Source organism: Pinus tabuliformis, chromosome 4_2, assembly GCF_031772625.1.
Source record: "Pinus tabuliformis cultivar Carrire ecotype Pingquan chromosome 4_2, CPIR1, whole genome shotgun sequence".
Taxonomy (NCBI): domain Eukaryota; kingdom Viridiplantae; phylum Streptophyta; class Pinopsida; order Pinales; family Pinaceae; genus Pinus; species Pinus tabuliformis.
This window is the reverse complement of record NC_142304.1, coordinates 1,101,617,742-1,101,630,655: the sequence shown is the minus strand read 5'-3', so window position 1 is coordinate 1,101,630,655 and position 12,914 is coordinate 1,101,617,742. Positions and strand designations below refer to the sequence as shown.

Genomic DNA, 12,914 nt, shown 5'->3' with positions numbered 1-12,914 from the left:
AATCTTTGACTAGGTTCAATTATACTAACCTTTAGAATTTCTGCAACCATACGTTCAATTTCACTCTTTTGAGCATAGAGATATCTGTAAGGCCTGATGTTTGGAGGAACACTTCCTTGAATCAAATGAATAGCATGATCATGATCACAAATAGGTGGGAGGCCTTTAGGAGTCTCAAATACCTTGGAATGATTATCCAAGACTCTTTGGAGATTTAGAGAAATAGATGATTTCGACATGGGAACCTCTAGCGAACATAATTGTGCAATTATGCCATGTTGTTCTTTCTTTAGAAGCTTTGTCATGCCGTTAGAGCTAATTATATTTCTTGTTTTCCCTACGATACCCCTTAATTCAACTTCCTTTCCTTCTGATTAAAAAAAAAAAAAAAACCTATCATACCCAAAGATTGTAGCCATTGGACTCCTAGTACAACATCAACAGCATCCATTGGAATGGAACGCATTGGACTATTCAAAACATATTTTCCCATGGATAGCTTTATATTATGGTACTTTCCAGAGCAATTTATGGTTCTTCCATTTGCACCCATCACTTGACACTCTGGTGCTGGATATAGGAAGCAATTTAATGCCTTCGCTATCTTACACTGAATAAAACTATGGGTACTGTCCGAATCAATCAACACTATTACCTTTTTCTTCTTGAAATGTCCTTCTATCTTTATAGTTTGAGGAGTCGTTATTTTGGCCAATGCATTACAAGATATGGTCAGATTCATTTCTTCTTTATCTAGGCTTTGTTCCTGGCATGTATCCTCTTCTTTTGATGTTTCTTGTTCCTTTTCTTCTTCCTCTTCACAATCTATGTAAAATAATTTCTTCTAAGCACACTTATGACCTTTAGTGTATTTGCTATCACAACTGTAACAAATCCCTTTTTCTCTTTTTTCTTCCAATTGTTGTGGTATCAATCTTGTATGTTGTGGAAGGCTAGGAGCAACAACACTTCCATCTTTATATTTTTGATTGGTAGGTTTCCTTATTGCCATAATTTTTCTTTCAATTTTTCTTTCCAACTTGAATGCCTTCTCTAATGAATTAGGTTCCCAAAGGCGAACCTCATGTTGGATGTTATCTTTTAATGTCCCTATGAACACATCAATCATATGCTCCTCTAGAATATCTTTTACACTTATATTCAATTTTTGGAAGTCCTCAATGTGCTCCACCATTGAAACTTTTTGTTTGAGATTTATCAATTAGGTAAAACATGTGTTGCTTTTTGTATCCTCATAACGTGATATCATTTTTTTCGTAAAAATTTCTCAAGTGACAATTTGTTTACGAGAGCAAAGCCATCAATACCATACAAACTGATTGGGTTCCAAATATAAAGTCGCAATGCGTACCTTTTGTGTGTTTTTCACATTATGGAGATCAAAATATTGCTCCATCTATAATATCCATGTTACGGGATCCTTGCCATCAAACTTCCTCATATCGATCTTTGGAGCATGGTGGGTTTTCAATCCAATGTTAGAGTCTATGAAATCATGACTAACATTTCTTTTCTTCTCATCATGAGTTTCCTCTACTACCTTTTCTCCATTAGGAAGCATTTCTTGTAGCAACTTTGCCAAACCTCCTTTCAAACCTTCCATGTCTTTCTTCAAATCTTCAATGTTTACTTCTAAACCATCCATCTTAGCTTCCATGCCATTCTTTAAACCATCCATCTTAGCTTCCACGCCTTTCTTTAAATCATCCATCTTAGCTTCTGCTACATTTTGTGAGAGTGACTTTTGTTGCACTTGGTCTTGTAATTTTGATATATCATGTTGCATTTCTTCCTCTTCTTCATGAGTCATGCTAGAGCTTTCAGGTTGCTTACTAGGTGTTTCCATTTTCTTTCTTTGGGGCATCAATTAATGATAATTATGCTTCACTATGTCCTTTGAATTCCTTCAAACTAATTTTTCAAACCAAACTTATGCAAAATTTTAAAAAGACTACACACCTTTTTTGGTTTTGTAGGAGATCAATATTGAATCTGTTGTATCTCTGTAATTTTGGATCTCCAAGGTCTGAATTTCGTCTTGTGGTAGCCCTCTGAGTCCTCGTTCCAACCCTACAAGTCTGATCAAGATTGGATTCTCCAAGAAATAGTTATTCCAAATCTCCCACGATGACCTGATTATAGACTAGTTCAGTAGAGCGAACTTGTACGAAGTGCCACGTGTCACTTTTTCGACCTTCAGACTTGAAACTGATACACAGAAAACTACAGCCCGTCCTCTTTCAGTACCTTTTTTACGAAATTTCAATATGATGCTCAAAGAGAAAGTTATGATGATTTTCCCTAGGTCACTTGTTTGAGATATAATTCGGGAGCTTGCAAAAACCCTAACTTCCTTGGATCATATCTCCAAAAATATAGAGAGACAAGATCTAAAATTCGTACTCGAGGTTCATAAAGATTTAGGCTCAAATGGCTTTTAATTTTAGATTCTAAAACGTCGTAGAAAAAAAAAGTTATAGCGAAAATGCCATGATGACCTGTTTGAAGCAGTGAAACCCTAGAATTGAAAGCTCTAATACCAATTGTTATGGAACCAACTCACAAAATAGAAGAAAAGATAGATCAACGACTTCAAAATCAGCCTCTTCGAGGGGGAAACCTCCTTTACAATACACAAATGAACAATATTTGGATGATACAAATGACAAGACCTCCTTTCTATATATAGGAGTCTAAGGGGTCACAATATAGTCAAAGTTGACATAACAATAATAATGTAAGGGCACAACAATAACAATAGTGGGCTTCTATGGGGCACAATAATAAAAATATGGGGACAACATGGGCACAACAATAATAATAAGGGGAAACAATGATAATAATAATAAGGGAATACACTAGTATTATAGGGACCCAACACAAACTTAATCATTAGTAGGTTATCAGGCTGTGTTATAAACTGACCACTAGGAGGAAGAGACATTCTATTCTTTTGAGATCATTTTGTTCCATAGCTGAGCAAAGATAACTAGGAGAGATAGGAGGTAGAGCACACAAAGAGGATATGTGCATTGTAGCAACCCACGGGCCACATGCATTACTTCTTTATACCTGCAGCCATATTTCCAAACAGAGAAAGAGAGCGAAGTGACCTCACCTTCCAACTGGGTTTTCTCCCAAAAGGGTTTCCCAGAGAGCATATCTTGCATATTATGTGTTTGTGAGCTTATTTTTTCGTTCTCTACTTTTCTGCATAATTTCCATTCACATGCATGCACTAATTACAGTAAAATCTTCAGATATAGAAATTAAATAAAACTGTAATAATGTAAAATTTGAGTATTTTAATCATATATGTTGTGACAAACTCTCCAACGGAATATCCACGATAGTTTACGGATCAATACTAACATACATATCTAAGTCATTCAGTTTTGCTTTATGAATTTTCCAACTATGTTTTAGTAGTCTCTCAGTTACTAGCTTAGCTTATTGTGCAAATATGTACGAAAGAAAAATAACATGTTTTCCTTTCCTTTAGTAAATACATTCCAACAAGTAATATAAACTCTTAATTGCCATTACCATGTTTAGAAATTGGCATGCATGATTTCACATTATCCTATAACAGAAAGGAATTTTTTTTTAGGAGGTTATAATCATTTTTAGTAAAACAAATTCACATATACAATTTGAATTATATATCTTTTCACTAACATCATTCATGCCAATTTCTTAACTATTTCAATATTCACAAAGAAACAAACACTAAATTCTAAACACTCTTTCTGCTACACAAAATTCTCAAGTTCACAGTTCAAAATATCGACTTGAAGCCTTTTAAGCCCAACACTAGTACGAGAGCTTACTAGCTCCACCCAACCAATGATACTTTGTCTCTCAAGAATCCCCCCGAGCACATGTCTGCGAATTAATCATCTTTTCCCTCCTTTGGTCCTTTCTTGCCTTCCATAGTTTTTTCTCTTGCGTACTCCTCTTCCAACAAGAAGACATAAGGTAGTTACCCTCTACCAATCATTTGGTAGTTAGTAACTACTTCCATATCACCCCCCAGGTGACAAGTAGTTACTAACTGATTTATTGAGCTCTACTTCCCACTTCCAAAGACAACTCCCTGTCTTTTAGGGAAGTTATGGATCAATCATATCCATAGTTCATAATTAATCCAATCATTCAGATCAAATGTCTATGACTTAATAAAAGGGTAATTAATAACCAACATTAATTTGCAACCTTCATCTCATATAGCCAAATCTAACTTCTGTATTAATTCCAAACTCCTTATTTTTATTAACAACAAAATAAATTCAAAATTTACATTCATGTTTTTGTTATTTTATCACACCGATAAGTTTTTTTCAAATCAATCATCTAAAATCAAAACACAGTCATATTTAACCATAATTACAATTTCACAAGAACATATTCAAGTGAGGGGATATTGCATCAACCAACCAAGACTCGTATTCAAAAAAACCCATTCCTCAAGCAATCCGGAATATCTGTCCCTTTCTCCCAGTATTTTAATTAATTACAATTATTTACAATGAGAGAAATATTATCCAAGGGATGTCACACTACAGGTGCAATGTTAAGCATATGTTGTTCATCATCATCATACATACCAGTTCTGCCTCTAGAGGTGCCCACCTAAAACAATGAACTTGCATCCATAGAAGTGATGTCATGGGAAGGCTTATAATGTGGGAGGGTAGCATGTCAAGAGCTCTCCATGGAAGAGGTGTTGGTGTCCTCACCTTCTATGCCCCTCCTAACATCTCTTCTTGCTTGATGCAGGGGGGTGCCTTGTATCCTTCAATCATATATTGAGCAAACAATAACAATTCGATGTAATTTCATATTAAAATTGCAAGAATTGTAGAGAAAAGTTGTTTAAATCTTTATTTGTTACCTAAATGGGAGAGTCCACCCATGGATTTCATATAAATTTGCAACTCTTGGGAGTTGGGCTAGCCACAAGGCAAAAACACCAAAGCAATTTCAATAATTTAGAATAGTATTTAGAGAACTCTTCAAGGTTACATTGTTAGTTTTGTTCAAAATCATGCACATTGATGAAGATATGGATATTCAATGGTACTTTGTGAAAGTTTTGTTTCTAATCATAATTCTTAGTTATATTTTTAAGATTTGAAAGCAAATATCTTACTATGTTTTCATTGTAATTTTATTTTCAATATTTAAGTGTTTTTAATGAGGACATTGACATCTTATTAGACCTCTGAATTTCGTGTTCTTCCTCAATTTTGTAAATAGGTAATAATAATGACTACCAATTGAAAAGTAGTGATAACTTCAAGGGACTTAATGGAATTTGATCCCATAACCTCTATAAACATTCATATAATAGTATTAACCAATCAAACCTTTAAAACTAAAATTCACAACTTCTAATAGTTTTACTAAAATATAAAATTTCACTTTAACAATAAAAAAACTTTATTAAACCATGAATAAATATATATCCTTACACATGAATTGCTATGAACTTTATAAATCACTAAGCTTGTTTGGTCTTAGAGAGTTTCCTATAAGTTGATTCAATTAAACATAGGTTTTGAAAAGTTGTTTAGCGCTATTGTGTTACAATAACAACTCCGTATGTTGTGATCATATGTCCAGTGTGAACGTGTGGTTGCATTCAACATTTAATGTTTAGGAAGAAATTATATTCACATCAAATACATAACCCCACTTAAACCCTTCCAAAGTTTCCCCAGTATCCATTTCCATGACAACACAACATTGAAAGTCTTGCACTTCGTATCACTTGCATTGTCTATTGAGTTTATTAGCAAAAAAGCTCAAGCAGAACTCGGAAAAATGTAGAGGAAAAAGATACTTTTGGAAATAATATATTTTGAGACAAGAATGAGTATGTTATTAAGTATATATCTAAATAGGCAACAATATGGCTCGATCTAGATCATTTGTTGCTTCAAGTCAATATGTTGGAGGAAGGTTAAGTAGAACTCGGAAAAATATAGAGGAAAAAGATATTTTTGGCACCAATATATTTTGAGACAAGAATGAGTATACTATTAAGCATATACCTAAACAGGCAACAATATGGCTCAGTCCAGATCATTTGTTACTTCAAATAAATTTGTTGGAGGAAGGTTTCATTTCTAGCAAATTTAATTTCTGGATGAGATCTTCCAAATTTTCTTTAAATTGATCTCTAACCCAAGATCCCCCTTTTTTTTCTCGTTGATGTAGATTTGTATTGAAGCCTCCTCCAAAGATGCAATCAAAGCCAAAAATGGAATCCCCAAGAACCAACAAAGAATCCCAACATTCTTGTTTTTCTATAAATTTTACAAGCATACAGATATTAACAAAAGAGCACACCTTATTTGAAGGGATGTGAAGAAATATGGTAGCCAACTAGTGGGTGGACAACCGTGATCTAGCAACCTCAGCAATGATTGAGCCATAAAGTGGACACACCACATGGAACTCCCCTTGAATTAACATAAAGAATCCCACTGCCATTCTAAATCTAATTCCGCTTTTGAAGGATCTCTTGATCCCCCAATTTCGTCTCCTGGAGCATGAGAACTATGGGTTGTTCTCTCTTGATTAATAACTTCACCTCCTCTATTTTTTTTTTGAATGAAACTAATCCCCAACAATTATAGGAGAGAACCTTCATTATTTACTACTTGTATGAGTTTCCCCTTACTGAGGAGAAAAGTTTCCTCCTTTTATGGTGTTTTTATATCCTTTGAGTTTTGATCCAGAATTAATTGAGTGCCCATTTTTTTTTCCTCCAATCTCACCTCTGATTTCCAACCTACCTTTCATTGGAGCCTTTCTAGTTCTTTTTCCTTCTTAGCCTCCAATTTCTCGTCTATCAAACTCAGAAAAGACGATCCCATCCTCATGTTTTTAGGGGAGAGGAATTCTTCGTCCTCTGTAAAAGACTCCACAATCTTTTGTACTAGCACCAAATCTTCTTCTAATGATGACATATTTTCATCAATTCTTTCTGGATCTAAATATGATATTGATTTTTGATCTTTCTTGTGAGGAGGGGTTATTTTGTGGAATTTTCCCTTCTTCATTCACCATATTTAATTGCTCATAGCTTTTATTATTCTCTTTCTTCCCTTTTTTGGTTCCTTCTTCGCTTCTAAGATTGGTTTTTTGGGGGGAGGCTAGTCCCTTCCCTTTATTCCGAGTATGATCTGGTTTCCTTGGCTAATTGTTTATTTGTTTTACTGGGCCTCTTTTTTTTTTTTTGCCATTGTTCTGCTTCATCCCCTTGTTTTTGTTGTTCTTATTTCTTTTTGTAGCTTATTACAAGTGAATTAAGATTTCTATTAGCAACCGGAAGTTATATTAGATATTTGCTACTATTTGTGAGTGGCATGCTACTTGGGAAACTAGACCACTAATAGGAAAAATGAATTTGTCCAAACTTGAAAGTAAATCGTCCAAAAAGATAATACCAACATTCATAAAAAACTGGAAATGTCTAGAGGCTTCAAAAGATCCTATTATCAATTGCTACATGCATAATCTAGAAGTATTGACTCTAACATCCTTATTAGGCTGATGACTAAAAATAAAAAAACAACCAACTAAAGAGAGATATCACAAATTACGTGGAATGGGAGGTATTAACCTCAATTGGACCAGGAGCCTCATAATTAGGGCGAGGAGGAGATATACTAGGGCCAATGGTTCCTCGATATGCATAAAGCACTCATTCATTTCTTTGAGTTGCAAAATGATGTCGTCTAATAATAGAAGAATCTCCTTGTTTGCATAGTTCCTGTAAAATAGAACTTTGCCTAACAAAGCCTTCATAAACCAATACAAGTCAATGGTGTAGAGATATTAGTTTTGTCTGCCATAGGTGTGGTCAACATTCAGAACCCATGTAGATACAACTTCTACCACATCTGAATATGATAAACATTGATGCTCCCCCCCTTAAACCAGTCTCCACTCTTCGACTTGAGCTCTAATTTGTGGGAGAATTTTCCCTTTGACAACCGATCCAAGGTATCTACATGCGAACGAGCCCACATCCCTTCTTGCTAGCCCTTAACTCCACCACCACAATAGTCACAAGGTCTCTCATGAACTATCACAAGATGTATAGAAGCTAACACTAAATCCTAGGTCCAAACCATCAAGGGATAAATGGCCTAGAGTGACAAGTGAGTGCAAAAGGTGAGCAAAGAGATATAAGACCATAACTCACTAAGATAAGTCACTGGGAGGAAAGAAACTTGCATGTCAATCTATTGAATTGACATGCAAAAGAACTGACACCAAGTCTTAGAGAATAATTATAGGCGAAGGCGAAAATTAACCAAATCAATGCCATAAAATCCCGTAAAAATACCAAGGGGTGGAGCATATTGATAACTATATTCGAGAATCCCGATTCCATCATTAGTAGAAGCTAGGAGGTTAGGGGTGCAGTGTTAAGCATGTGTTGTTTGTCATCATTAGACAAACTAGTTCTACCTCTAGAGGTGCCCACCTGAAACAATGAACTTGCATGCCCATAAGTGATGTCACATGAAGGTTTACAAGGTGGGAGGATAACACTATATCTTTTAGTCATATATAAATTAAACAATATAAACTATTCAATGTAATTTCATATTAAAATTGTAAGTGTTGTAGAGCAAAATTGTTTAAATCTTTATTTGTTACTTAAGTGGGATGGTTCACCCATTGATTTCATATAAACTTACAAGTCTGAGGAGTTGGGCTAGTCACTGGACAAAAACACGAAAGTAATTACAACAATTTATAATAGTATCTCGAGGACTCTTCAACGTTACATTGTTAGTTTTATTCAAAATCTTTCACATTGATGAATATATGGATATTCATGACACTTTATTAAAACTTTGTTTCTAATATTACTTCTTTAACATGTGAAAATAAATCTCTTACCTTGTTTTCATTATAAATTTATTTTCAATATTTAAGTGTTTTTAATGAAAACATTAACACCTTATTAGACCTTTGTGAATTCCCTATCATTCCCTAGTTTTCTAAAAAACGAAAAAATAGTTAATAACTTCAAATAGCTCAACCTAATTTGATCTCATGATCTCTATAAACATTCACACAAAAGTGTCTATTGATAGAATTAACCTTTAACACTAAAAATCACAACTAGTAATAATTTTACTAAAATGTAAATTTTCAATTTAACCATAATTATTTTTCCTAAACCATGCACAAATATATATCATTTGGCATAAACTGCTATGAAATCTATAAATGATTGAGCTTGTTTGGTCTTAAGAGTTTCCTATAAGTTAAGAGGATTTAATTAAACCTAGGTTTTGGAAAGATGTTTAGCAATGTGTTCTAACAACTACATATGTTCTGATCGTGTGTCCAGTGTGAACGTGTAGTTGCGTTCAGCATTTAATGTTCTGGGAAGTTTTATATTCACATCAAATAAATAACCCCACCTTAAACCCTTCGCGAGTTTTCTTAGTACCCATGACAACACCACTTTGAAATACTAGTTGAATTGTGTTTTTTTAGCAGAAAAGCTGAAGCAGAACCCGCAAAAATGCAGAGAACAAAGATATTTTTGGCTCCCGGAAGGGTTTTGCAGATTTACCTGAACAAGTCGGAGTTGGTCAATCCACTCAAAACCCCGCCTTTGATTGATCCGGTAAGCCGAAGTCTCCATTTTCAAGCTTTACATACAAGTTATTCTCTAAAACCCCAAACATGCGAGCTAAAAACGTTAGGGTTTGCACAAAACATTCAGAAATTGTGCCTACAAAGCCCATTTTCGTCAAAACCCTCACGGGAGAATGTTGATGAAAATAGCACAGCCAAAGGCGAGGATTCTGCATTGATCTGCAGAGTTATAAAACAAAGAAAATGGTGTCAAGGGACTGAAAATAAATTGGGTTCTCTTGAAATTAAGTTCTGCATTGATACCGTATTATCTGTACTTCAATCCCTGGGAGAAGACCCTGAAACGGCATTGGAATTTTTCAAGTGGGTTGGAAGGCAAACTTGTTTTAAGCATAGTGCTATCACTTACAATGCAATGATCAAACTTGTGGGTAGTAACAAATACATTGATTTTTTCTGGATTTTGATAAATGAAATGGGTCATGAGGGATACCAGATGGATATAAAGACATATATAGTAGTCCTTAGAAGGTTTATCAAGAGAAAAATGATGAAAGATGCCGTAGATTTGTTTATTTGGATGATGGATAATGGTGAAAGTAAGCCTTCTTCCCAGAATTGTAGTACAGTTTTGCACGAGCTCTCTTTGTTCAGTAGCCCTGATATTGATCTAGTTTTTAAAGTGGTAGAAGCTTTCCGAGATGGTGGTGGTTATCTTGACAAGGCTGTTTACGATGGAATTCATCGATCGCTGTCGAGTTCTGGTAGATTTGATGAGGCCGAAGATGTTGTGAATGCTATGAGGAAAGCGGGTTTTGTGCCAGACAATATTACCTACAGTCAACTTGTCTATGGGCTCTGCAAGGCTGGGAGATTGGATGAAGGGTGTACAATTTTGGAGAAGATGAAAGGACTGGGCTGCATTCCTGATTTGAAGACATGGACCATTTTAATTGATGGACATTGTAGGGCTGGTAAGGTAGATAAGGCACTATCCTGTTTTAGACAGATGCTGGAAGATGGATGTCAGGCCGATTACGAAGTCTTGGCAATTTTAGTTAGTGCATTTTGCAATCAAAACAGAGTAGATAATGCCTACTCATTTCTCTGTCAAATGATAGAAGAGAAAAATGTCAAACCTTCACAGGCTACATTCAAGGAGTTGATAAAGAAATTGACCCATGCAGAGAAGCTGCCGGAGGCCTTAAAGGTCTTCTACTTAATGAAGGATGGGGGTTTTCCACCTTTTGTAGATCCTTTCTATGAGATTTATGCTAAGAGTGAGACGGTGGACAGGGCTCTGGATTTTCTGAACAACATGAGAAGAAAGCGCATTGCACCTGTCAAAGCATACTTCGCGATGCTTGATGCATTTTGTAAGGCAGGCAAACAGATTGAAGCTCAGGATTTACTTTACAAATGCCCTTCCGAAATTCGTTCGAACGCTGAGATTTTGAGCCTTTTTGGTTCGATGATCACTCCAAAACCGGCTCAGAGTATTAGACAGAAGAAAAAGGGGTCTAAGGTGCAATTGACTAGGCGTTAAGAACTTAGAATATTTTTTGCTTTATTCACAGAACCTGGTCAAAGGCCGCTGGATTTAAATGGGAAAGAACAAGTTTGGCCATTTTGAGAGATTTGAATCTTAAACAGGCCTCACAGGTGCATGCTATTGCTGCTGGAATACATTCGAGAAACAGATAAATGGATGATGTTGGAGCTCAATTTCAATGCAGGTATTGTTAATTGAATGCTTACAGGTCCTTTTTCTATCAACACAAATATGTTGTCGTTTTTAATTTCTTGTTTTGATGTCCAGATATGGTTATCGTCAAGAATTTTAATGGTTCCATTGAAATAGAGCATAAAGAATCAGGGATTGATAGAAAATCCGTATGAACTTAAGCTTGTTATACTATTAGAACTAAACAATCATTCCAAGCTTTGGTACCTTTGGAGAGGGGGAATATCAATTTTAAGCATAGTAACAGGAGCTGACCTAGTTTGTGTAGCCTGTATACCCAACCCACTTTCAGAATGGATCCGTTCAGACTAGATCTGGTTAGAATCAATCAGACCTTGTCTGGCCCGCCAGAGTTGTGTTTGACTCAGTCAGACCTGACCATGTCTGACATGCTTTGGCAAGATCTGCTGAGTCTCAGTCAGACTTGGCCAGGTTTGTTGGCCAGCCTGGGTCAGAGTCCAGACATCGACTCTTTGCAAAAAGGGCCAGAAAGGCCATTTGACTCGCACTTTTTCACTTTTCTCTATCTGGGTTTTGGAGCAGGGTTTGGCACTAGAGTTCTGGATGTTTGCCTAGTGAGGCTTTGGGCATCTTGGAGCAAGCTAAGGCATGGCATTGTCAACCGACATCTGCATTCATTTTGGTTCATGGCTTCATGTCATGGTCCATGGCATTTTTGATGTATGATGTATTTAATTCTATAATTTTGGGATTCCAAATGTAATACTTTTGCGTTATATTCAGTGTATTCTTTTCATTTTTCAATGCACAATATTAATTTTTTTTCTAGAAATTGTGTATTTTTTTGTATTTTTCTGTTTGTTGAGTCTTTGTCAGATCACAGGTCTAATTTTATCCTTCGGTTAAAACGAATATTGTGCCAACTTGAGTCTGGTGACTTTGATTTGAAAAACAGTTTATTTGATTTTATCAAATGCAGAAATTGGAGTCCAATTGGATATTCAATGCCCTAAGTTATCTGATACAAGTGATAAATACTGAATAAAGTTATCGGGTCATTGTTGTTGGTGAAGACTAGCACTGTATATTTTCTTGCCTGCGGGTCTTTTGTAAATGGTTGGCCAGTCAACCTCACTCAGTCTTGTTATGCGAGATATCTGTTTTTCTTTGTAAGCTTAAAAAAGACAGTAAAAAGATATACAGTCTGTCCTCGCCTTCTCCATCTGCAGGTTTGCTTGGTTGAAAATTATATATATATATATATATATATCCTATCCTATCCTAGAATCACTACATGAAAATTAAGCTACCTTCAAATTTTCCTCTTTTTCCGTTTGTCGAGTCTTTGTCACATCACAAGTCAAGTTTGACCCTTCAGCTAAAACAAATCTTGTGCTAAAGCAAGTCTAGTGACTTTTATTTAAAAAAAAAGGTTTATTTGATTTTATTTAATGCAGAAATTGGAGTCTGATTGGATTTCTCAGTGCCAGAAGTTAATTGTTACTAGTGATAGATAGATACTAAATAGAGATGTCAGGTCATTGTTGATGGT

At 35.4% G+C, this 12,914-nt stretch overlaps 1 protein-coding gene across 2 annotated transcripts; it reads left to right on the top strand.

Moving 5' to 3' along the window:
* The first annotated feature begins 9,470 nt into the window (after window positions 1-9,470).
* On the top strand, window positions 9,471-12,166 carry LOC149173503 (pentatricopeptide repeat-containing protein At3g02490, mitochondrial-like). 2 transcript variants are annotated; one of them, XM_089424630.1, is made up of 2 exons: window positions 9,471-11,393; window positions 11,945-12,166. In XM_089424630.1, the coding sequence occupies exon 1, from the start codon at window positions 9,581-9,583 to the stop codon at window positions 11,201-11,203; it is 1,623 nt and encodes a 540-aa protein (XP_089280756.1). In that variant the 5' UTR covers window positions 9,471-9,580; the 3' UTR covers window positions 11,204-11,393; window positions 11,945-12,166. The 2 variants fall into 2 exon arrangements, with proteins under 2 accessions (XP_089280756.1, XP_089280755.1); XM_089424629.1 differs by having other exon boundaries at window positions 11,477-12,166.
* The last annotated feature ends 748 nt before the right edge of the window (window positions 12,167-12,914 follow it).

Coding starts and splice junctions, on each gene's coding strand:
- LOC149173503 (XM_089424630.1), top strand. CDS start 9,581: ATGCAGAGAACAAAGATATTTTTGGCTCCCGGAAGGGTTTTGCAGATT.